Source organism: Saccopteryx bilineata, chromosome 1 (genome assembly GCF_036850765.1).
Source record: "Saccopteryx bilineata isolate mSacBil1 chromosome 1, mSacBil1_pri_phased_curated, whole genome shotgun sequence".
Lineage (NCBI taxonomy): Eukaryota > Metazoa > Chordata > Mammalia > Chiroptera > Emballonuridae > Saccopteryx > Saccopteryx bilineata.
In genome coordinates, this window is record NC_089490.1 from 127,790,103 (window position 1) to 127,816,292 (window position 26,190).

At 41.2% G+C, this 26,190-nt stretch overlaps 1 protein-coding gene across 5 annotated transcripts in view; it reads left to right on the forward strand.

Moving 5' to 3' along the window:
• SCN8A (sodium voltage-gated channel alpha subunit 8) overlaps positions 1-26,190 on the forward strand; it is a 265,318-nt gene that overhangs the window by 122,300 nt on the left and 116,828 nt on the right. For 3 of the 5 annotated variants that reach the window (XM_066265314.1, XM_066265282.1, XM_066265297.1), the window contains exons 3-11: positions 3,149-3,266; positions 5,883-5,973; positions 6,619-6,747; positions 8,535-8,626; positions 18,998-19,219; positions 21,086-21,149; positions 21,459-21,600; positions 23,786-23,992; positions 25,172-25,465. In XM_066265314.1, coding sequence (XP_066121411.1) covers positions 3,149-3,266; positions 5,883-5,973; positions 6,619-6,747; positions 8,535-8,626; positions 18,998-19,219; positions 21,086-21,149; positions 21,459-21,600; positions 23,786-23,992; positions 25,172-25,465 — 1,359 coding nt within the window. Of the gene's footprint in view, positions 1-3,148; positions 3,267-5,882; positions 5,974-6,618; positions 6,748-8,287; positions 8,380-8,534; positions 8,627-18,997; positions 19,220-21,085; positions 21,150-21,458; positions 21,601-23,785; positions 23,993-25,171; positions 25,466-26,190 lie in introns of all 5 variants that reach the window. The other 2 variants (XM_066265290.1, XM_066265307.1) reach the window with 1 other exon arrangement.

Here is a 26,190-nt window from a genome sequence, read left to right on the forward strand (position 1 = left end):
AGGAGAGGGGGAGGGGTGGAGAAGCAGATGGGCGCTTCTCTTGTGTGCCCTGGCCGGGAATCAAACCTGGGTCCCCCGCACGCCAGGCTGACACTCTACCACTGAGCCAACCGGCCAGGGCCTCTCCTTCAATTTTAAATGATAGCCTTGCTGAATAAAGAAGCCTTGGTTGTGGGCTCTCACTTTGCATTACTTTGCATATTTCTTTCTGTGCCCTTCTGGCCTCCAGTGTTTCTGTTGAAAAGTCAGATGTCATCCTTATGGGGGCTCCTTTTTAGGTGATTGACTGCTTTTCTCTTGCAGCTTTTAGTATTTTTTCTTTATTTCTTAGCTTTTGTATTTTAATTATGATATGTCTTGGTGTAGGTCTCTTTGGGTTCCTCTTTAATGGGATTCTCTGTGCTTCTTGAACTTTGACTTTTTCCTGCATCAGTTTAGGGAAGTTTTCAGCTATGATTTCTTCAGTCCAGTTCTCTATCTTTTGTTTTTTCTCTTCTCCTTCAGGAACCCCTCTTATGCAATGTTTTTTCTGTTCATGTTGTCACAGAGCTCTCTTAGAGTTTCCTCAGACTTTTTGATCCTCTTTTCTTTTTGCTGTTCTGCTTCCGTGCTTTCGCTTATCTTATCCTCCTAATCGCTGCTTTAATTCTCTGCTTCATCCAGCCTTCTTTTAATTCCTTCTAGTGTAGTCTTCATTTCTGATATTGTGTTTGTCATTTCTGTCTGATTCATTTTTATGATTTCATTGTCATTTTTGATGCTTGTTATCTCTTTGTTTAGGTGCTCATTATGTCCATCTGTTGTTGCTCTAAGATCCTTGAGCATCCTAACAATCATTATTCTAAAGTCTGCATCCAGTATCTTGGTTATTGCCATCTCATTCAGTTCTTTTTTGGAGGATTTCTCTTGTTGATTCATTTGAATTACATTTCTCTGTCTTCCCATTTTGTCTCTGTATAGATTGCTCCTTTGGATGTGTTGTTTGTGTAGCTAGCTGAGTATAGGGTTGGTGTTGTCTGCCTTCAGCTTTCAATTGTGTTGTTTCTACATATTCTTGGGTTGGCCTCAGCTGTTGTTTGTAATCTTCTGTGGGCTACTTGTCTGCTGCTACTGCTCTTTTTTCTGTTTGTGACAGTGTTTTCTATGTCTTAGTTGGGTCAGGTGTGAGGAGCCTTTCCTTAAGATACCACACTAACTAGGATTGTTAGGTCCTGAGCTGATGCTCTCTGTATCTGTCTGCTGGATATACCAGCCCTGGACCTCCCTAGCTGGAACCTGGTGCAGACCAGTGGGGATCACTGCTTATGACTGGCCCTTAGAAACCTTCTTAGAGCTACAGGTGATCCAGAGTTTGTGGCTGCCTCTGCTGGGCCTTGATGCCATTGTAAATCTCAGCTGCGCTTCTAGACTGGGCTTTATCTACTCTTGGTCAGTATGTGTGGCCTGTCAATTCCTGAAGTGTGGTTTTTCCTCCGGCCCCCAGCTGCCTCCTCCTCCTCGGGCACTCGGTCACCAGCACTGCCGGGCGCACGGGCTCACAGGCCACAGCTCAGGCTGCTCCGTGGGCAAAGGAGACTCCTTGCCTCGCTGGGCTCTGCCCCCTGTAAGCATCTGGGCTGCCTCTCCAGGCTTCACCCCCCCCATGGGCATAAGGGACACCTCTTTGGGCTCTGCCCCTTGCCTTCGCTGTGTGGGCTGCCAGGCTTTGCACCCCGCAGATGCGCAGGAGGCCTTTCTATGCTCTTCTCTCCACCACTGCCAGGCAGGCTGTGCTGCTAGGCTCCGCCCCCTTCTGCCATATGGGCCAAGTGCCATGGCCCCTGCAGCCATGCCCTCTCACCCTTCAGAGGGTACTCAGCAGGTTGGGCAGGCCGAGTAGCCCAGACCTCAGCACTCAAAACCTGTGTCCCTGATGTATTCCTTGCTTCTAAGTGTCTCGTCTGCACTGACTGGAGCAGGAGAGCCTCTGGTGGGTGGAGTAATTGCTTCCGTTTGCTGGCTTGGTTCTCCCAGGAAAAATGGCCACTTTAGGTTTGGGAGTGACCCAGTACAGGGGTCAGGGTTGCTATCCCCCACAGTCTCTCCCTGTGCCCCCAGACTACACTCTCCTCTCGCAACTCCAGTCCTCTTGACACTCCTTGCTCCCGGAGCCCTGGGTAAGTGGCTGTGAACAAGATTTTCTACACGGTCCCCTTAAGATGGCACTTGGGTCTGAGAGTTCTGTCTCCCCCTCACAAACAGTAACCTAACTCTTCTTTCAGCTAAATACTGTCTGTACACCTCCTCTAGTCTCTGGGGCGCCAGCCTGGGGTGCCGGTCCTGGGGCTGAGGACCCACAACTCTCTGGACAACCTACCCCACTGTGAGAGACCCTACGGGCTGCCTCTCACTCCTGGGAGCTGGGCAGCCCTTTCCACGTCTCTGCCTTTCCTACCAGTTCAGTGTGGTTCCTTCAGTGATGCTTGGTTATAGATTCCTCTTAGTTTAGTCCAAAGTTGGTTTTTCAAGATGATTGTTACTAAATTAAGTTGTAATCCACTTTGGTTCTGGGAGGTGGGAGTTGTAACGTTCGCCACTCCGTCGACGTTTTCCCATCATCTCAGCATTTTTTACCTCCCTTTCCCTGATCTTTCTCCTGTTTCCGTTGTACATATCACATTCAATATAAGCTACTTTTTTTGTAATGTTTTTTATTTATTGTCTATCTTCCTCTTTCAGGGGAAGTTTCCCAATCAGGTTAGCCTTGTTCACTGGTATTTCCCATGCACCTAGAACATTGCTTGGCACATAGTAAGTGCTCAGTAAACATTTGTTGAGTAAATGAATCCTAAATTAATGAACTTTAGTATCTTGTCCAGAACTAGTATAAGTAACTTAGATATAGTTCAAATGCCTTGCTTCTGAGAGAAATAAGTTTATTCTGTAAAACAGCTAAAATAGCTATCTATTGGTAACATAATCTAGGGCAGAGCCTGGGAGAGGAATGTTAGAGAAAGAGAAGTATATTGCCTTAAAGTTTCTTGCCTTAGAAGACCAAATTGAGAAGTAAAAACTATAGATACATTTGAGTTATTTCTTGCTTAGAAAAATGTTTTGTGTAGTGAATAATTTTGATGCCGTAATAATTTCTTTTTTTCTTTCTCCACAGACCTTTGTAGTATTAAACAGAGGGAAAACTCTCTTCAGATTTAGTGCCACGCCTGCCTTGTACATTTTAAGTCCTTTTAACCTGCTAAGAAGAATAGCTATTAAAATTTTGATACATTCATATCCTTTTCTGCAAATATTGAGTGAATGTAGTAATTGCATGGTTGCTGGTGTATATTTCTGAACTGTGAAAACTGAGTTGTATATTACCGTATTTTCCCATGTATAAGATGCTCTCATGTATAAGACATATCTTAATTTTCGGGCCCAAAATTTGAAAAAAAAAGTATTACATAATGTTATTGAACTCAAGTTTTATTCATCATAAAATTCATACAACTCTTCATCACTGTCAAAACTCCCATCCATTAGCTTGTCCTCATCTGTGTGTGATGACGAATCACTGTCTTTATATATTGCCTCATCCTCGGTTCTATCTATGGCATTTGAAATGCCACAACACTGTATAAGACACACCCAGTTTTTAGACCCCAAATTTTTTCAAAAATAGGTGCATCTTATACATGGGGAAATAACGGTAAGTATTTTACCAGTAGTGTTGTTGACTCTCCATGAGTTAGAGGTTTAGGAATGAACATCTGCCAAATCCTGAGCTGTGAACTTCAGCAAATCCTTTTTTCTTAGGATGATATCATGGGAGTCTGAAATTTTGTTGGTATTATTTAGATGGACAAATTAAATGCTAACCTTTTACTAAAGTCTTACTTTTTGAAGTGCTCAGCCTAGCAGTTTCATCCTGAGGCAGATTGTTTAGGTTTTAATGTGTTAAAAGTCCAATATTAAAATATTTTGAAAGCTACTTCTTGAATTACAAGTAGTTGAATGGATGCTTTAGAGATCCACCTTGAATATTTTTGATTTCTTAAACAGTAAACTTCGAAAGTATTTGAAGTAGTTTCTCAGATTAAAAGGCCTCCCTGATACAGAAGTTTAGATTTAGATCGCAGGATTGTTATAAATCTTTTCTTACCAGTTTTACTTCCCTGAAATAGAAATTGCCAATTTATGCATATGGCCTTTCAATCTTATTAATATAGTAGAGCATATGACAGATGAAAAATTATGTGGTGGGTGTAGCAACTTTGCATACTGACTTTAAACTCTTATGCTTGGTCTTTAATTTGACAGTGCTTAGTCCCATGTTTCAAAGCATATTGTATCCTCCAAGTAGGATGAGGAAACAAGCAGTTGCAACTTGGTAAATCAGCTTATCAGGATTTCATTACATTTTATTAATTCTAAGAATTTAGCAACCTGGTTCTGAAATCTGTGGTTTATAAGCAACCTAGTTCTGAAATATGAAAGTTTATAAGGAAATAAATAATTCACAATGGACAGCTTCCTTTTATTGGATCAGGTGGTGAAGTGTTTTTTCTCTTCTAAACAGAACATGTTATTATTTCCTGAGGAAAAATCCAGCTATAGTGAAGAAAATCCAGCTATATGAAATACTTTTTCTTTTTAGAACTCCACTAGTAGAATGAAGATGGTGAATGCCATTAGCAAGAGAAAGTATATTATCAACAGATGAGATATGACTTCTGTGCTTATTAAAGTGATAGTTTGCATTTGAATAACTCATACTGACCTAAAGCAGTTTAATTTTTCTCAGTAGACAAGAACATAAAGGGCTGAGAAAGGTCATGGATGAAACTGAAATGGCAATAAAATAGTTTACTATCCATAAACACTCATGGTACTTTCAGAATAATCAGATGAATTTGCCCCATTCCCTAATTCTTCAGAATATGATGATGTGGATGTCTTTGGAATCCTTATCCAGCATGCCATAACAGGTTTCCCAAACTGAATATATTTAGCATGTGTTGGCTATTGCCCTGCCCCCCCCCAAAAAAAATTTTAGCCTTTTGGAGAACTGGTGGTGGGTGTAAACCATGAGTTACATGTAGATTTTCAAAAATTATGCAAGATAATTAACATAACAATAAATGAGTTCTGAATAGTGTGTGTGTGTGTGTGTGTGTGTGTGTGTCCCCCCCCGGAAGTTAGAAGCGAGGAGGCAGTCAGACAGACTGCTGCATGTGCCCGACCGGGATCCACCCAGCATGCCCACCAGGGGGCAAGCCATTCTAGCACCTGAGGCAGAGGCCATGGAGCCATCCTCAATACCCATAACAACTTTGCTCCAATGGAGCCTTGGCTGCGGGAGGGAAAGAGAGAGAGAGGAAGGAGAGGGGGAGGGGTGGAGAAGCAGATGGGTGCTTCTCCTGTGTGCCCTAGTGGAGACTTGAACCTGGGACTTCCACACGCTGGGCCGATGCTCTACCGCTGAGCCATCTGGCCAGGGCCACTGAAAAGTATAGATTAAATTAAATGTATTTCCACACCTGATGACTTTGGAGTCTGACAGGTAGACTGGTAGATTTTTGGTTACTGCACACAAAGGTATTTAAGAGCTTATCCCATATTTGAGGTAAAAGTGATTAAGGGGGAAATTTTTATGCAAGAGGAGTGGAATAGGGACAACCTTTTCAAAAGAGAGTGGACATTCTGCTGTGTTCATCCACAATTCTCTGGTGAGGTGTGGATACACATGGTGGAATTCTTTGGTGACCAACACTTTTCCTTATCACCTCGCCTTTTCCTCCTCTTTTGTGTTTTGCCTCCTTTTAGGTTATTGATTTATATCTCATGATACCCACTGTGGAAAAATAAGGTCAGATTTTGTGTATTTCTCCCTTGACTCTTCTCTACAGTATTTAGCATGATCATTATGTGTACTATTTTGACCAACTGTGTATTCATGACTTTTAGTAACCCTCCTGACTGGTCGAAGAATGTGGAGTAAGTAGCTCATTTATTCATTTGCCTGCTTGTTTAGTTCATTTTTAGTCAGTGAATCTTGCTTTGCCGCAGTTTACCCATCAAGGAAAAAAATAAGTTATTGCCTATTCTATTTCAGAGAGAAGGGTGAAGAAGCATACATGTGGGACTTAGGAACTATTGGTGGTCAACTCTGAAAAGAGTCAGCAGGCTCTGGAAGTCCCTGCCCTTCACTTCTATCTTTTCTCCTGCTAGCTGGTGTCTCTCACTTGTTGCCACGTCAGCATCTTCTACCCTCAGTCCCTGACAATATTACCATCTTCTTCAAAATTACTTTTCCCTTCATTCCCTAAATTAAAAAAAAATAGCTCTGGGGCTGCCTCTCCTGGTTTGAAATGATTACGTATTAGATGGCAGTACAGAGGTATTTCTCTGTCATACCTGTCAGGACCCAATACAACATTCCAGAGTTCTTTGTTTGTTTCCAAAGTTAACGCATTTCAGAAAGCGTCCCTTTCTCTCCCTCATTTCCATTCTGCTGCATTGGCTGTGCCCTTTCTGTTTTGTCTCTGTTAGTTGAAGCCACACCCAGGCAAGTGTTATCTTAAAAGATTCGTATAAAGTTTCTGTTCAGAAATTACCTCAAGCTATCCATTTCTTTGACAGGTACACGTTCACAGGGATTTATACATTTGAATCACTAGTGAAAATTATTGCAAGAGGTTTCTGCATAGATGGCTTTACCTTTTTACGGGATCCATGGAACTGGTTAGACTTCAGTGTCATCATGATGGCGTAAGTTCTCTGCTTACTTTTCGGTGTTTTGGGTGTGATCGTGTGTGGCTGGTTGTTCTCCTGGGTATTTGTATGACAGTGTAAGTGTGAGTTTATGGGTACAGTTGTATGAGGGATTTAATGGGTTACCACGTTAGGCTGTATGGCTCTACACCTATGATTCTTGATTATGAGGGCCTCTTGTGGGTTTATATAGGAGAAGGTAAGCAGAGGCTTTACAGCTGGGAGAGAAAGTAGGAAATGATTGCCCATTGACACTCTATATTTTCTTTCCCCTCATAACATTGACCAACATCTGCACATTTATCACTAGGGGCCTTGGTGAAGACTTGAAATTTCATAGGTGTAAACTTTAAACTGGAAACCAGTTTCCTGGGTATATTTTATCACATGTAATTTCATGAGGCTGGCCAGATGTTGCAGACCGGGACATAGAATCAGAACATGAGCTGAGGTATCTAAACTGGTTGCTTCCTAAAGAATTTCTGACCAGAACTTCAAACTATTGCTAAAAAACAGTGTAGCTCCACATTGGTATTCTAGTTGCTCTTGGCAATTTCTGTTGTTATAACAATGAAAATGTATCTCTGGGAAACTTAGCTAATGATAGAAGAGTTATAGCAGACTTTATTTTTTTATTTCCAGGTTGGGAAAATACTTGATTTGGTAGGGGGTAGGGTGTTGTTATAGATGGTATGTGAATTTGGGTATGTGTGTGCAGATGTGTTAGAGATTGAGTATAGGTATGGGTATGAGCATCAGATGGAACCATGTATTTCAACTGTAAAGTATGAATGAACAATATGCATTGAATATTTGAAACTGGAACTTTCACTTTCTGTTATACTAAGGCAATTTCTAGCTTTCTAGCTTTATGTAAATGAACACATTGATGTTCATCTAAAATTTAAGTGTCCTTGCTTAGCGTGGAGCTGGTGATAAAATGGGCACTTAGCAGTACATTTGCTCTGATCTCATGATCTGGATTTTCCTGAGCTCCACTTTTATATGTCACAGGCTAAAACCTCATCTGTAGGCATGACTGCAAAGATAACACATATAACTTTTGGATAAGTCATTCACACGTGCATTTGGGCATTTTTGCCATTGTCAGCTAAGGAATTATTTTCATGTATATTTGTTTTTATGGGGCTCCTACTACAGAAATTTATCTTCTTTTCCTAAGAAAGTATTCACAAAACTTGGGACATAAGCCTTTGTACCTCTCAGCCTTTCTTTTTATTAAAAAAGTGAATGGCCCGAGAGTAGTCATTCTGATTTAGATCCATACATTTTGATACTCATCAAGAGAGTAAACCCCAGGAATCTCCTGGTTGTATCAGTTCTTTCAAATATGCTTTTAAATTCTCCTTGCCCGATTAAGAAAAAAAAGGGTTCCTTAAATGTTTATATTTTGAAACTTTTTTTTTCAAGGAAATAAATGAAATCATGTCTTGTATATAAGACCCTTTCTTTCCCCCCATTCTCAAACCCTCTCCCAGTGGTACCATTACAAGTTAACTTTGGTTTGATTCTGCAGGTATATAACAGAGTTTGTAAACCTAGGCAATGTTTCAGCTCTACGCACTTTCAGGGTACTGAGGGCTTTGAAAACTATTTCGGTAATACCAGGTAAGATGGCCCGGGGTTGGTGTTAGGTGTTGGGTTAGGGCCCTGATGTGACGTATTGTACTTTTTGTTTTGTTGTGGTTTTTTTTTTCCTTTTGGTGTTTGTGTTTGTGTCTGTGTTTGTCATTTGTGTCTGTGTGTGACCTCCCTTACTACAGATATGTGACAGAGTTTGTGGACCTGGGCAATGTCTCAGCGCTGAGAACATTCAGGGTTCTCCGAGCTTTGAAAACTATCTCTGTAATTCCAGGTGAGAAAATTTAAACACAAGACTGACTTTATTTCATCTTCTCTTTTCCCTCCATTCATTTTGTCCACCACATTCCAAACTGGTGTCAGAACAGTTGATATGGCCTTGCATTCTGCATGTTTTTACAGGAAGACATTCTCTGGAATGGCCCTTTGGTCCTCAGGCACTTTTTCGACAGTAACTGCCAGGCATGCATCCCCCATTCCATCCACGCTTTTGAAAAAGCACGTGCTTAAGAATCACTTGGATCTGACAGTATCTGCAAATTTTGTCACAGAGCTAAACTGTCTCTTTGAATATAAATCATTTGCTTTCTGGCCTCATGGAATTACAATAATTTTAACATTCACCATCATTCCATTGCTCGTAATTTCTAGGCTTCCTATTGCATGGTTTGCTGATGAGACATTCAAAGAACGGTGTTAATGGAATTATTTAATCATATAAGAAACCTACCCAGTTAATTAGTCTAGTATTATAGACAAATTTAAGAGTCTTTGAGTTAGTGAATTGAACCTTAATAACTATTGTTTATCACCTTCTATTGCTGTTTGTTTCACTAATAAGAACCAGTAGACATATATTCAGAGACCATTCTCAAACATAAATCCCAATGAAAGTTTATACAGGTGCTGTTAAAAATATCAAAGGTAAGATAAAATTCATCTGAAGGTATGGGCAAACAAAAAGTACAGACATTTGAGAAGGAAAAAAGAAATGAGTGAGTGGTTGAAAGGTTGTTGATTAACAATCTTTAAAATGTTTTCCTTTTTCTTTTGGTCCTTCCTGGTTGACCTAGCCCAGTAGTTCCCAGCTCTTTCGGATCAGAGTTCACAGACCCCGCCTGAAGCCCATCTGTGGACCCCAGTTTAAATCCTTTAATCTAGTTTAAATCCTTGCTACATACTGAACTATCATTTTAAAGACCAGTTTTGATGTCTAGTAGGAAAGATAGTCTTATCTTTCGTTAGTCTTGCAAACCTAGGGTAGAAACATTTCTCTTTTCCCATTTTTAACGTTATTTAAATATGAGGTATCAGAGGAAACACAATCCTAGTGAGGACTGACTTAGAATGTGGCTTAACGAGAAACCAAGGAAGGTATACCTAGTTTCTCCATTTACAAATTTGGACCAGGAAGTACACCAGTAATTGAGCCACACACACACAAAAAATTGCTTTATTTTTAGCAATGGTAGCTTACTCCTTATCAATAGAATTTGGGTGTCAGTTGAAATCCATTTGACAGAAAGCCCAGCTCCTTCCCCAGGCAGCCTCACACAGTTCATTAATGGTGGCCTAATCCTGAGGCAGGCCATGTCTTGTTTTTTGTATTTTTTTTTTATATTTTTCTGAAGCTGGAAACTGGGAGAGACAGACAGACAGACTCCCGCATGCGCCCGACCGGGATCCACCCGGCACGCCCACCAGGGGCGATGCTCTGCCCACCAGGGGGCGATGCTCTGCCCCTCCGGGGCGTCGCTCTGCCGCGACCAGAGCCACTCTAGCGCCTGGGGCAGAGGCCAAGGAGCCATCCCCAGCACCCGGGCCATCTTTGCTCCATTGGAGCCTTGGCTGCGAGAGGGAAGAGAGAGACAGAGAGGAAGGAGGGGTTGGGGGTGGAGAAGCAAATGGGCGCTTCTCCTATGTGCCCTGGCCGGGAATCGAACCCAGGTCCCCTGCACGCCAGGCCGACGCTCTACCGCTGAGCCAACCGGCCAGGGCCATGTCTTGTTTTTTTAAGGCATCTGGAACACCAAGTCTTTACTTTTATTTTCTTTTGGTCTCTTTCCTCCTCTGACTTCTCTTTAAATACAATTCTGTGTTTTCTACTCACTTCTCCCAGCGTACTCTGCAAGGCGTCTGTTTCTTTATGTTCTTGTGATCTCAAAACTTCTCTTCCACAATTAAATTGGAAAGCTGTGTTCTGTTCACTAACTAGGGCAGCAGATGCTACTTCTGGTCTAGCTTTTAGGTTCTGTCTCTGTGGTATATGATTAATTTCTGACCACAGCATTACTACCAGATAGCTCTTGACTGATACCACATTATTCATCCATAATACTCCAGTACTATATATATAAATAAACACAGTTCCTGGCCCATAGCAGTGCTCCACAAATGATTGTAGTAGTAGCAGTTATTATTATGAAGAAGAAACCTAAGCCCAAAGAAAGGATTTGTATCAAAATTTAGACATCAGCTTCATAGTTTGAAACAGATTTCTGGATTTCTATTTTTAGAAGCACCCCAAATAAGCTGGCTTTGGGAGGTTACCTGGAATGGAAAGTAACTTTTAAGGAATAATAAAGCCATTCACCATTAGTGAATGGTATACTTGATGCTATTCAATTGATAGTTGAATTAAAGTATGATTTTTAATCCTAAATTCTATTTTTTCCCCCCATTCTATTTAGAGTTAGTAAGAGAAATCCAGAGAAAGTACTTATTTGGTAAATGATGTCTCCCTCATGAGAGACTTCTGTTATCCCATGTAAAATTCTGTACTGGCCTATTGTGCTTTCTCCTAGAGTGGGCTGTGGTCCTGTTCCTACCTGCCTGTTAACCAGGTCTCCTTTCACATTGGGAGCACCAGTGCCTAAGTCAGTAGACTTGGGCCATCTCTTGATTGAAAATCTGTGTCATTGTAATTCCACTGTTGTAGAGCTGTGATATACTTCCCTTTTAGTAAAAACCATTGTTTTGCACAACCAAATTTCGCTATGGATCACTTCAGCGCTCTCTTTGCCTTCTCCTGTTCCCAGTTTGATTCTAGGTTTTTCTCAGACTTGCCACTGACAGTAGTGAGATCAACAACAGAACTGTCATAAGGCCAGCAAGATCTCACTAAGCGCTCCCGCCTCAGCTCCCTTTATGAGAGTGTTCCCTTTCCTACCTAGACCACCCACCCAGCTCAGCTGGGCTGGCGCTGTCCTCCCTCTTAGCTCCTCTGGTAGATGTTCTTAATGTGGCAGGGCTGCTAGAACTCCCAGGAAATTGTAGAGTATAGTGCATCAGTGAGCTTCAGCCTTTTGTATAAGTTAAGCTTTGATTTAGAGCTGCCTTTTAGCTTAAAAAAGACCAACCCTACATTCTGACCCTTTTTACTTGCTAACTCAGAACATGGATATGTGTCATTCATGGTTTTCATTTTGCTTCAGAGGACTTGACTTGGAGAATAGAGCACACAAACTGTATGCTAAAACTTATAGAAGGAGACCCTTTCTCAATTTTCTTTGGTATGGAATTTGCCGGATTAAACTTGACATGGAAGTATTCTATGTAGAAATTCATATGTCCTAAAACTTAATTTTCACTTTGTATTTATCTAGGACCTGAGTACAAAAATGAACTTCTAAGTGACTTTGTTAGAAGTTTCATCTTCTGCATGCCTTGACTATGTGCCACAGGACTGTCAGGGCCAACAGTAGGGTAGAAATAACAGAGCAGGTGTCTCAGGTTTTTCTTAGAGAGTATCACTTAATGGTGTGAACAAAACCAGTCAGGAGGGCCTCAGTTACCAGTTCCTTTTCATTTCCATCATTTAAATGGCTCCCCAAAAGCACTATGTCCTCCCTATTTATAGCATGGATATGATATCATTTTGTCCTCTACAGTTGAGATTTCTTGATTATTTTTCTCTTGGGTTTTTTATTTCTCTGCTTTCATTTCTGTTACTTTCTCTTTTTACCTGTGGGATCAAACAAGAAGCAGGGAGAATGATGAACTCTCCTTCCTGCCCCAGTATTTGCATTTAAGAAAGCATTTTCTTTAAATGTATACATGATAAATATGGCAGTTTCTAGTGAAGGGAGATAGAAGGTGTTTTAAGACTATATTCAAGCTCATTGTGTCTTTTAAAATATTCTAGTTATTAATCCAGTTGCTGTTGTATTTTTTCTTTGTCCACACTGCTTTCTCAGAAAAGATAACTGAAATTTAACTAAAGTTTAACACAGTGGTCCTAAGTGGAAAACACTGAGGACTCACAGGATCCGCTTGACCTGTCTTTGAGAGCTAGTTTAGTTGTCAGACTTTGTGATTTGAATCTGGTCTTGAGGAAATAAATCTATGGCCCCCAAATCTCTCCCAAATTACTCTTGATCTGAAGAACCTTCAAGAACTATCTTTGTGAGATTTAATCTGCCACAAGAAAGTTGGCCTGCATGACTTGACTAGCGCTTGTCTGGACCAAACCAGACTTTGAGAATTGGGTAACTTCTTTCCCCTGGGGTAAGTGCTGCTAGTCACTGCTATTGAGGCCTGTTCCAATGTTAATTTTGTAGGAGAATTAACTCATGTTACTTTATTAGCTTCCTCAACCTGAGCCACAAACTAGGAAATATAAATTTACTTTATTTATAATCTGACATCACTGTGAAGGAAGAGTTCGATTCCAGTATGCATGGCTGATTTCCCTGGACTAAGCACATAATTAGGCTTTTGTTCATTTGATCATAGTGGCTTTACCTACTTCTCAAAATTCATTAAATGTCTGACTCCCTCTCAAGTATCTGACCTTTCTGTACATTGGGTCCAGATGTCTTTCCTTGATCTATAGTAAATGTGATGAGTTCTCTGCTCAGATATCCCAGTGCTAGTTAATGTTAGTCTTTTCCAAGAGTTTTTGCTGTCCAGTTTGCCCCCACGTGGCTTCTGTTGCACACTCTGTTAAGTAGGAGTCATTTGAAGGAGCAATCTGCTCTGTTTTGGATAATTAGAGTTTTCAGTCAGTATCTTGCTTGTTCTGGTATGTGGTATTGTGAGCCAATGGATGAAGCGAGACAGCTTGTCTTCACAGACAGAACAGTGCCATTTCCCATTCTCGTACATATCAAGTCAGGAATTCTACTGGCAACCTCTTGCCTTTGTTGACCTGGGTTGGCGGTAGCAGGGAGCAGTTCTGCTTGGCTGCAATTACTAGTATGTGGCAGCTACTGCTGGCAGGACTTGAATTTAAGAAATGCATTGATGATGTCATCTCCATAAATTGGTTTTGATGTCTGCAGACAGGGTTGTTTGCAATTTCAACCCTAATGGAAAGAAGAAGAGTCTTGACTGAGGTCGGTGTATGATCCAGTGACCATTTAATATGCTATGTAATCGAGTGCCAACCTTGACCTGCAGACATTAAGCCATATCACTTTTCTTCTTCCTGTACCTTCCTCTAATTTTCTCATAGCGATCTGGGTGAGAATCTTGGAGAGTAAACTTTTTAGATGGCCATAGTTAATGTTATTTAGTGATTATTCTTGCTTAATTAAGATTTGTTTCTCTGAGCCCCTCTGAAGTATAAGTATTTGAATACCATTTCCAACCTAAGTTTCTACTTTACACTTCTTGAAACCTGAAAGAATTCTCACCAAGGAGTTGATCTCAGCCTTAGATTTGCAAGTAAAACACTTGAAGAATTTTTTTTATACTTTTATAGACTCATGTTTACAGACTTCTTCGGCAGTGATATCTTGTTTATAGAGAAAAGCTGTTAACCACCTGCTTGTGAGTGTTCAGGTCCATCCCCAGGAATGTGATGAATTCTCTGTAAGGTTGGTATATTAGCTGAGCTTCTGTGGTTGCAGGATACAGGAGTACTTTAAGGAATCTAAGGGCTGGGGTGTTTTGGGCGTTTGGAAACCAATGAAACCAGAATGTAGAGCCAGAAAACCCAGAAACCAGGAAGTATTTTGTTTTCCTCTTTCTTTTCTCCATGTATCAATTTCCTTTTTCTATCTCTAAGTATACTAACTGCCTTTACTTCTCAGATATATATCCTAATATAATGATAGAATATGGCTACCACTTAGCTTCTAAATTTATATATTCTCATTCCTACCACATGGAGATACTACTGGGCCGTCTCCTGTCATGTTCCAAATTCCTGGAGGAAAGGATGTGGACTTAAGTCAGCTGTCTACCCTGTCATCTCTAACCTGCTAACAGAAGACAGAAGGTCACTTTCTACAAACAAGGTTGCTGGGAGCCCACCCTGTGGAACAGGGGCTAGTTTGAGCTCCTGGCTGGGCATTTCCTATCATGGGCTTGGATGGAACTGTCCAGAGTTCCCAGCCTGGGAAAATCAGATTAGACTCATGCTAAAACTGTTTTTTTTTTTCTTCATTTTATTGATTTATATCACAAATGCATTGGTTTGACTATTTTATATTATTTTACATATATTACCTGTACAAATGGCAGCTTACAGCTCATTTCTTTATTTAAAATAGAAATAGAAAAGGCCTTGAATGATCATCTGTTGTTCAGATAGGTGATCATCTGAACCTTTCAGGAGAAATGGCTATAGAAATGCTTAATAGCCTGACCAGGCGGTGGCACAGTGGGTAGAATGTTGACCTGGGATGCTGAGGACCCAGGTTCAAAACCCCAAGGTCACTGGCTTGATTGCGGGTTCCTCCAGCTTGAGCGCTGGCTCACCTGCTTGAGTTGCAAGGTCACCACCTTGAGCGTGGGATCATAGACATAACCCCATGGTCGCTGGCTTGAGCAAGGGTCACTGGCTCGGCTGGAGCCCCCTAGTCAAGGCACATATGAGAAAACAATCAGTGAACAACTAAGGTGCTGCAATAACAATGTGATGCTTCTCATCTCTCTCCCTTCCTGTCTCTCTCTCTCTCTCTCTCTCACTAATAATAATAATAATAATAATAATAATAATAATGCTTAATGAAGAAATCCAAGAAAGCCTGACCAGGCAGTAGTGCAGTGAATGGAGCATTGGCCTGGGATGCTAAGGACCCATGTTCAAAACCCTAAGGTCGCAAGCTTGAGTGCAGGGTTGCCAGCTTGAGTGGATTATAGGCATGACTCCATGGTCGCTGGCTTGAGCCCAAAGGTCACTGTTGAAGCCCAAGGTTGCTTACTTGAGCAAGGAATCCCTGACTCATCTGGAGCCCCCTCCCCCCAGTCAAGGCATGTATGAGAAAGCAATCAATGAACAACTAAGGTGCCGCAACAAAGAGTTGGTACTTCTCATCTCTCTCCCTTCCTGTCTGTCTGTCCCTGTCTGTCTGTCTGTCTGACTCTCTCTCTAAAAAAAAAAAAAGAAAAAAGGAATCCAGGAAAAGAAACTTTACAACTGTTTTTTAGTGGCCTCTTCAACTATTCCTTTTTAAATCAATCTTTCACTATGAAAACAAAATTGTATAATTGTAGGAACCTAGAATTGAATTATGGACCAGTATAGATCTGTCCCAACCCAGCCAAATATAATGAATGGCTTGTCTATCCCTGAGAAAGTTATAGCAATAAGTTCTGTAACACTGAACAATTTTTACTTCTTTATGGCTGCCTTCTATTTTATACCACAAGTACCTTCTTACTTGACTCTGTGATTATGATATAGTTTCCCAGGGCCTTAGGAATAGAAGATTGAAATTTTGACTGCTTGCCTAACCAGTGGTGGTGCAGTGGATAGAGCACTGACCTGGGATGCTGAGGTCCCCAGTCTGAAACCCCGAGGTCACTGGCTTGTGTGCAAGGTCGCTGGCTTGAGCTTAGGATCATTGAAATGATCCCATGGTTGCTGGCTTTAAGCCAAAGGTCGCTGGCTTGAGCAAGGGTCACTGGCTTGACTTGAACCCCTTGGTCACGGCTTGTTTGAAAAGCAATCAGTGAACAACTCAAGTGTCGCAACTATGAGTTGATGCTTCTCATCTCTCTCCCTCCCCCCTCAAAAAAAAAAAAGAAAAGGAAAGAAAGAAATTTCAACTACTTAATCTCAAACAAATATCTCTGTCCTGTTTTAAAAGACTTTTATAGAAGATTCTTCAGCTTTTCAATTACCCATTTCCATGTATTCCTGTGTTTATCCATATTCTGTGTGAGAAAACGAGACTGAAAGGTAGCTTTAATTTTTTTCTGAAACACAGTGGGTCATAAATAGTGGCTGAGCCAGGACAGAATTCCTGCTTTCTGATTCCCTATCGGGTGTTCTCTTTGCACCGCCCTGTGAGGAGAAAAGGAGCCCAGGCAAGCTCTTTCTAATCTCTTTGGTGGCAACGTAGAAGGCCCACTCTATAGGAAAGCACACTTTGCATCTCTACAGTTTAACTCTTTTTTTTTTTCCTTTATCTTCTCCTAGATCCCTTTTAGGGTATCTGTGTGAAAGGAAAGAAACTTTTTTTTTTTTTTTTTTGTATTTTTCCAAAGTTAGAAGTGGGGAGGCAGGCAGACAGACTCCCGTATGCGCCTGACTGGGATCCACCCAGCATGCCCACCGGGGGGCGATGCTCTTTCCACCTGGGGTGTTGCTTCGTTGCAACTGGAGCCATTCTAGCACCTGAGGCAGAGGCCACAGAGCCATCCTCAGTGCCCGGGCCAACTTTGCTCCTCCAGTGGAGCCTTGGCTGAGGGAGGGGAAGAGAGAGATAGAAAGGAAGGAGAGGAGGGAGAGTGGAGAAAAGGATAGGTGCTTCTCCTGTGTGCCCTGACCAGGAATTGAACTCGGGACCTCCACACGCCAGGCCGACGATATTCTACAGCTGAGCCAACAGGCCAGAGCCGAGGAAAGAAATTTTTTCATTTATTTATTCTTTCTATAAAATATATTAAATACCTGCTTTGTGCCAGGCCCATTACTACTACTGTTGGACTCAGATAGAAAATTTTATTTGACTCAACTTTGAAAATTCTAGGTAGTTGCTTACAAAAAGAAGAATCATGTTCATATCACCCATTAGCTCATCATCATATGAGGTTAGCCATGCAGTGTCATTATCTCAATCATATCTCTTTGAGAAGGGCAACATATATGTAATAGTGATAGCTAACAAGTGTTAAATGCCAGGTTCTGTAATTGATATTTTGCGTTCATTATCTTAATTGATACCTCACAGTAACCCAATGAGGTTAGTATTGTAAATACCTTTTTATAGATGAGTAAATAGGTTTAGACAAAAATTGTTAACATTTAAGTCATTTACTGTGTACCAGGTGCTGTGTTAAGTGTTTATATGAATCAGGCTTAACTCTCACAGCAGTCCTATGATAGTCAACTATAATTATCCCCATTTTAATGATGAAAAATCTGCTATTTCAAGAGGTTAGATGTATTGTTCAGATCATATAAGTAAGTAGTATAATGTTGGTTAAGATTAGTAATTAGGTAGCCAGCCTCACACTTCAAAGCCAGGACAGGGATTTCGTTTGTATTTCCATCCACTACTCTTGCCTTCAGAAGTACATCAGAAATGAGCTGCCTCTTGAAGCGCACGTGTCAAGGCTCTGTGTCTGCCTCCTGCCTGTCCTGGTGCATTGGCACCCCAGGAATTCTCAGTGCTTTGTTGGCCATGTCCTATAATCTGATGTTGGGGGGTGCCCAAGGAGAGCCATGTAGACTCTGTTTTGACCCAAACATTATGAACCTACAACCATACTTTTCTGTGTCTCCTATCACTGATCTTTCCCTGTACAATTAAGAAATCTACTTACAGGTTTAAACTTGAACTTCTGGCTTTCATTTAAACCTCAAATTCAAATAGGTTATATAATTTTTAGTTTGTTTTTAATCTAAGACAACAAAAGATCAGTTGTAGAGAACGGGGAATATATGTGATGCAGAAAAATATTTTTAAATGAAAAAAACAAGCCATATTCGATAGATAATATTTAACCTTTTCAACATACTAGAATTTCCAGAGCTCTTGGGGAAATATTATTCTACCTTCTCACTTATTATTAGCTTTTAAACTTCCATTAGTTCTCTTTCCAATCTGGAAGCTTCAATTCCTGGGGTTTTTTTCCATTTGTTTATTTGTCTAATATTTACTGAGTACCTGCTATGGGCTAGAATGTATAGATACCACTGTGAACAAGACAGACATATAGTTCATTGTAACCATGGTAAATGCTAAAGAGGAAAGTATAAGGTGCTATTAAAATACTAACAATAATGGGGGAGGGAAAAAATTGTAAAGTCAGGGAAGGCTTTCTGAGGGAATTGATATTTATGCTGAGACCAGAAAGTGAATAAGAGTTAGCCAGGTAGGACAGGGGAACAGAAGAAAGGATTCTAGGCAGAGGGACAAGCATGCATGAAGGCCCAGAGGCAAGTAAAACTTGACTCATTTAAGAGCTGAGAAGTAGTCAGGAGACAAGAAAGTACTTCCAGGAGGAAAAGAGCCACATGTTGGGGAAGGAACTATTTTTATTTAAATTAGTAGTTTAAAAATTGATACTTTTTGAAAAATTGATACTATTGCCAACCCATTGTTACCCTCATGGTATAAAAGATAAAGTGGCTGTTTCAAGGGTGATGCTGTGTAGGGAGGAGTAGAAGCCAGTAGCTAAGAGGAGGGCTGGGGGAGGTGGGGAGGGCTATGGCATGACTCTGACTCTGGGGGTTGTATCTCCTCAGGCCTGAAGACCATTGTGGGTGCCCTGATTCAGTCTGTGAAGAAGCTGTCAGATGTGATGATCCTGACAGTGTTCTGCCTGAGCGTTTTTGCCTTGATTGGACTGCAGCTCTTCATGGGAAACCTGCGGAACAAATGTGTTGTGTGGCCCATAAACTTCAATGACAGCTTTCTCGAAAATGGCAGCAGAGGCTTTGATTGGGAAGAACATATCAACAATAAAAGTAGGTGGACTCTTCTCTGCAAGAAGAGAAAGGAAAATCTATCTCTAGTTTTCATGGTTAGAAACTACCATTGGGTTTTTAAAAGTAGTTGGGACCAGAGAGGAATGCCAGTGATGCTGAAAGTAACCTTGTGAGGTTAGTCCCTTTCCTCGAGGTAGGATTGTATACAGAATCTCTCAAACATCAGCCCTTTCTCCTGCTCTCTTTCTGTCTTTGAAACCAAAACTGAAACTGTAGCTTTGTCACCTGTACCCTTAAACTTTTACTTCAAAAATCAGGCTCAGGAGCTTGATAGAAAAGCTTTTCTTTCCTAGCTGGGTTACCTAACATATATATTTAAACATTTGGTCCAGAATACACCTCATAAGCTTTCTTAATACTACTAGACCTCAGTAATTGATCTGGTCTAGGAAGTCAGGTAATCTCTAAAACGTCATTTGATCCCATTACAGTTAAAGAGTTTTAATAATTTCATTTCAGGCAGAGAAAGACCTACCTACCATATGATTTCACTCATATGTGGAATCTAATGAACAAAATGAACTAATTAGCAAAATAAAGACAGACTCATACTAATAGAGCAGGCTAACAGCTGTTGGGGGGAGGCTGAGTGAGGGGGTGGAGGGATTAAGCAAAAAAGAGAAAACTTATAGACACAGACAACAGTGTGGTGATTGCTGGGGGGGGGGGTGGAGGAGGGTGTGGAGGGATAAGTGTTATTGGACGAAGACTTGACCTGGGGGGAGGAGCTGAACAGACAATACAGTGTAGAATTGGACACCTGAAACCTATATAATTATGTTAACCAGTGTCACCTCAATACAATCAATTAAATAAAATAATAGGCCCTGGCCGGTTGGCTCAGTGGTAGAGCGTTGGCCTGGCGTGCAGAAGTCCCGGGTTCGATTCCTGGCCAGGGCACACAGGAGAAGCGCCCATCTGCTTCTCCACCCCTCCCCCTCTTCTTCCTCTCTGACTCTCTCTTCCCCTTCAGCAGCTGAGGCTCCATTGGAGCAAAGATGGCCCGGGCGGTGGGGATGGCTCCTTGGCCTCTGCCCCAGGCGCTAGAGTGGCTCTGGTCGCAACAGAGCCCTGGAGGGACAGAGCATCGCCCCCTGGTGGGCAGAGCGTCGCCCCCTGATGGGTGTGCCGGGTGGATCCCGGTCGGGCGCATGCGGAAGTCTGTCTGACTGTCTCTCCCCGTTTCCAGCTTCAGAAAAATACAAAAAAATAATAATAATAAAATAAAATAATAATTTCATTTCAGGAACCACAGCACTTGTGTATTACACTAAGGAACATTTGGTATAGTAGTACTTCTATAACGTAATGGCAAAAGTTAACATTATCACTGTTAGTCACTCGAAATAAAAGCAGTTAAGTAGCCATAGGAAATGTTGCAAAGGGGATTTCAGGGACTCATCCAGTTAAAGGAAAACACTTTCCAGTTTAATATAGGACATGGTAACTAGCAATCAATGAGAATTTCTAGTTTATCTGTAGTAAAGAGAAGTAATAAGGATAGAAGGATAAAGTTGTATAAAGGAGTAAAGAATAAGAAAACTCTCTTAGACCCCTTTGATTCAGCCAGAGCCTGGCATATAGATTTAAAGTACAAGTGGAAGTCAAATGTCTGTGAAAAGAACATTGCATCAAGGACCTTATGGTAGCATTTTGAGTTTTTAAATATATATAAGAAAATGATGGGAAAGAATTTTTAATCAGGTTTTATAGCTGTCAGAAAAGATTTATATGAATTAAAATCAATAACTGTTTCTGCTAGGACTAGTTAGGAACAGTGTAACTTTATTCTCTCATTCACTTAAATTTGCCTTATTCATTTCCTGCCTCTTCAAACTTTTCTAGCAAATTTTTACACAGTTCCTGGCATGCTAGAACCTCTACTCTGTGGGAACAGTTCTGATGCTGGGTGAGTAGCTTATCTAATGTTATTCTCCCCCCTTAACATAATGTTTCAGATAAAAATGGGCAATACTTTCAGTTACCTTTGTGCTCATGTAGTAGACCCAAACTGGATCTAATGAATTCTCTTTTAAAAAATTGACCTAGCTACTTTGTTTTTTTCCTATTTTTCTTTTCTTCTTTTTTATTTTTTCTTTCCATTTGTTGGCCTGGCTCTGTATATGGTTATTTATTATCTCCGAGGTCATAGAGATGACTCAGAGCTCATGCAGTAGGATTGTGTTGAAAAGACCTGGACTTCTTTTTCTTTCCTCAGGCAATGCCCAGAGGGATACGTGTGCATGAAAGCAGGAAGAAACCCCAACTATGGTTACACAAGTTTTGACACTTTCAGCTGGGCTTTCTTGGCATTATTTCGTCTTATGACCCAGGACTACTGGGAAAACTTGTATCAATTGGTAAGTGGAACCTCTTTTTCTTTGGTGATAGAATTTGCATGAGGCTGTGTAGGATTGGGCACATTCTGTGTAAGAGACCGTTAATGAAGACATATACAGTTATTTTAGGATGGTATTTCTCTAGTCTACAGAATTAAGTGAACTCTTTCAACTGCCATCTGTATGTCAATGCTCGGTCATGTAGAGCTATAGAGGCTCCCAGCCTCTTGCCTCGCCTGTCTTCCCGCTCTGCTATCTCTACCTGTTTTTTACTGTTTCACAAAACCATCTGCAGCACTTCTGCTTGTGGGTTTTTGGGCTTAGGACATCTTTTAAAGAAATATAATTAGCCTGTCCAGGTGGTGGTGTAGTGAATGAAGCATCGGACTGGGATGCTAAGGACCTGGTTTGAAACCCCAAGATCGCCGGTTTGAGCATGGGATCAAGACATGACACCATGGTTGCTCAGACACCTTTGGCTTGAGCCCAAGGTTGCTGGCTTGAGCCCAAGGTTGCTGGCTTGAGCTCAAGGTTGCTGACTTGAGCAAAGGATCACTCGCTCTACTGGAGCCCCCCGCCCCCCATCAAAGCACATATGAAAAAGCAATCAATGAACAACTAACTAAGATGCCACAGTGAAGAATTGATGCTTCTCATCTCTCTCCCTTCCAGCCTGTCTGTCCCTGTCTGTCTGTCTCTCTCTCACTTAAAAAAGAAATATCAATTAAACATATTATGCAAAGCACTATTAGACATTATAAAGATGAGATTTCTATCCACAGGATGTTGGAGTCTAAATATATCAACATTTTTGAGATTTGTAACATATTTAGACTTGTTCAAGCAGATTGTAACAGATTAAAAATTGCTCAGTACCATTCTGTTAGGCTAGATTGGTGATTCGGGGTAGGTCATTTAATTTTGTTGATTATGATTGGAGAAGTTAGTGTGATTACTGTGGATCTTCCAGTTTAGAATGTCTATGCTAATCCATTGTTTGTTGTTTTTTCTCCTTTCTTCTTTGCCAAGTGAGAGGAGGAGAGATAGAGAGACAGACTCCTGCATGCACCCTGACCTGGATTCACCCAACAACCCCTGTCTGGGGCGATGCTCTGCCCACCTGGGGCCATGCTTGCAACTGAGCCATTTTTAGTGCCTGAGGCAGTGGCAAGCCATGGCTGCAGGAGGGAAAGAGAGAGAGGGACAGAGAAAGAGAGAGGGGCAGGGGCGGGATAGAGGAGCAGATAGTCCCTTTTCCTGTGTGCCCTGTCCAGGAATCAAACCTGGGACATCTACACATGGGGTTAATACTCTAGCCCTGAGTCAACCGGCCAGAGCCTAATCAGTTGTTTTCTATTTGACTTTGGCATTTGATGATGGCATTTAGTTTGAGAATGAGAAACATGTCCCCTCAGGCATGAAGGAACCTCTTCTCTTAGGGAAGCTTCTAATTCAGATCCCTTGAGGATTCCTTACTTTCTGTTGGACAGCCTAGAGTTTCCTCATGTTCCAATCTTTCTTATGAAATATTTATGATTGAGGTTAAATTTCATTAAATATTTGTGGTTGAAAGGAATAAAAATGAAAATTAAATAACAATGGGTCATACATAACCTAAAATTCAGTTATTCTTTGATGTCTGTCTGCTCACTGCTAGTGAAAGAATAGTCCTAGGATCCTTCTGCCTTTTTTTTCTCATTATTCTTTCTCATATCCCTCTTTAAAAAGCCATCCTATTACAAGAGAATAAGGAAGGTTGTCACTCAAGATGGGGACTTCTTGTGACTTGAACCTGATCCCAGAGATGGAATTTGTCTGTTAATACTCTTTGAGGACCAGTAGATAAATTAGCTAAAGTCTTGTGTTCTTTTCTTATACTTGTTTTAGAACCAACTGAAAAAGTCAAATGTAATTCTTAGCCCAGAGCACTTTTTCCTTTAAAAAAAAAATCAAGCATTTTTCTATGAAAAAAAAAGTGTATTCAGAATATTTGGAAATAGAAGAGGGCATTTTTTGCCACCATGAATGGGTGATACTACTGATGTTTACTGTGAGTTGAAGATACGGGAGGCCCTCAGCATTGGGCATGAAGGAGTGCTACACAATGCACTGTCCTATTCCAAATGCAGTGATTTCCCTACAGAGGAACATGTGCCTACAAGTTGTTTTCAGCCTGGTTTATTCAGCCTGGTCTTTATCATTACAGACCTTACGAGCAGCTGGGAAAACATACATGATCTTCTTTGTCTTGGTCATCTTTGTGGGTTCTTTCTATCTGGTGAACTTGATATTGGCTGTGGTGGCCATGGCTTATGAAGAGCAGAATCAGGCAACGCTGGAGGAGGCAGAACAGAAAGAAGCTGAATTCAAAGCAATGTTGGAACAACTTAAGAAGCAACAGGAAGAGGCACAGGTTGGTGGTAGTCAATTCTTTGCAACAGTCCTGCCTACCAGATCACCGTAACTAAGGCCCCATCTAATTGCTAGTCCAGTTGATCTCTTCTAAGTACATTGTCAAATGGAAGTTATTGATCTGGTTAAAATACCCAATTAACAACTGCACATGGTTGTTTCAATTATTCTATCTGTCTTAATGGCCAAATTGTCAATATGATCTTTTGTTGAATTTCTTCAGCTATTCAGTGTTTAATTGCCATGGTGGCTAGGGAAAAAAAATAGTGGCCAGAGCAATTTATATAGTGCTTCATATAAATATAGCCTTTTTATTGTGGAAAATATTAAGATCTCTTTCAGAGATTCTCTGTGGTCTTAAAAAGTATCGATTGTAATTAAAAATAAGGTACAAGAGCCTGACCAGGCAGTGGCGCAGTGGATGGAGCGTCAGACTGGGATGTGGAGTACCCAGGTTCGAGGTCACCAGCTTGAGCGCGGGCTCATCTGGTTTAAGCAAGGCTCACCAACTTGGACCCAGGATTGCTGGCTCGAGCAGGGGGTTACTCGGTCTGCTGTAGCCCTATGGTCAAGGCACATATGAGAGAGCAATCAATGAGCAACTAAGGTGTCACAACGAAAAACTGATGATTGATGCTTCTCATCTCTCTCTGTTCCTGTCTGACTCTCTCTCTGTCCTTGTAAAAAAATAAAAATAAAAATAAATAAATAAAAATAAGGTACAAGAAAATACAAAAGTAAAATTTGAAAAACAAATTTATAATCCCATCACCCTTAACACTTTCCTTTCTAATTCTTATCCAAGTATATGTGTATTTTTTTATTAGGCCCATAAGTATAACATTATTATCGTAGCATTCATTTTCAGAGTTGCCCAGAAAAGATTGGCACCAAAAAGGCTGTCAAATTCTTATCTGAGATACTCAAGAGAATAAATCCCAAAGTTCTCACCACTGGGTTCCGCTCTGATTACTTAGTGCCGTGTACTGCAATGCAGATTCGACTAGAGAATGGAGATCGCCAGTCCATGGCCAGTCTCCTGACTGACTAGGTTTCCTTCTTCCTTTTTTCCTTCCTTTCCTATCTAAGGGAAAAAAATGATTGGCCTAGATAGCTTGGCTTTGGTGGCTCCAAGTAACTGCTTCTGATCTAGCTTGTTTGTGACTGCTTCCTTTCCTAGGCTGCTGCGATGGCCACGTCAGCAGGAACTGTCTCAGAAGATGCCATCGAGGAAGAAGGTGAAGAAGGAGGAGGCTCACCTCGGAGCTCATCTGAAATTTCTAAACTCAGTTCCAAGAGTGCTAAGGAAAGACGTAACAGGAGAAAGAAGAGGAAGCAAAAGGAACTCTCTGAAGGAGAGGAGAAAGGGGATCCTGAGAAGGTGTTTAAGTCAGAGTCAGAAGATGGCATGAGGAGGAAGGCCTTTCGGCTGCCAGACAACAGAATAGGGAGGAAGTTTTCCATTATGAATCAGGTAAACTCTTCGCACTCAATCAAATAGCCTGAGAAATTCTGGTTTTCCTAATCTCACTTGATTCTCTTATTCCCCTTTTGGCTTTACATTTTCCAGACTCATCCCTGCGTCCTCAGGCCTGCCCTTCCAAGCTCCTCATTGCTTTCCTCCTACTCATGCTAGGACCTTCCTCTGCTCTAAAGCCCACCCTAGGACAACGTCATGACCTTTGGCAGACTTACTTTGGCTGTAAAGTCTGTGTCTCACTAGTGAACCTCTGTTCTAAAACAGCAGGAAGAACTTTTCTCCTCTTAGCATCTGAACATCTGAATTTAGCACAGATGCCTCTGTTAAAGAATTGTCTATAGCTATAGATCTTTTTTAAGTGATGAAACTCTTCAGGTCAACTTACTTGAGTGTGGCAAATTCTATTAATTAGTTATTCTAGATATCTAGAGTCATGCTGATAAATTAGCCCATGGTAGATTAAAAGCCTCATTTATCCAACTTTGATAAGTGGGGAAATTAAGAGAAAAGGGGGAGGGATGGCCTGACCAGGCGGTGGTACAGTGGATAGAGCGTTGGACTGGGACTCAGCGGAACCAGGTATGAAACCCCAAGGTTGCTGACTTGAGCACAGGCTCATCTGGCTTGAGTGTGGGATCATAGACATGACCTCATGGTCACTGGCTTGAGCCCAAGGTTGCTGACTTGAGCCCAGGGTTGCTGGCTTGAGCTCAAGGTCA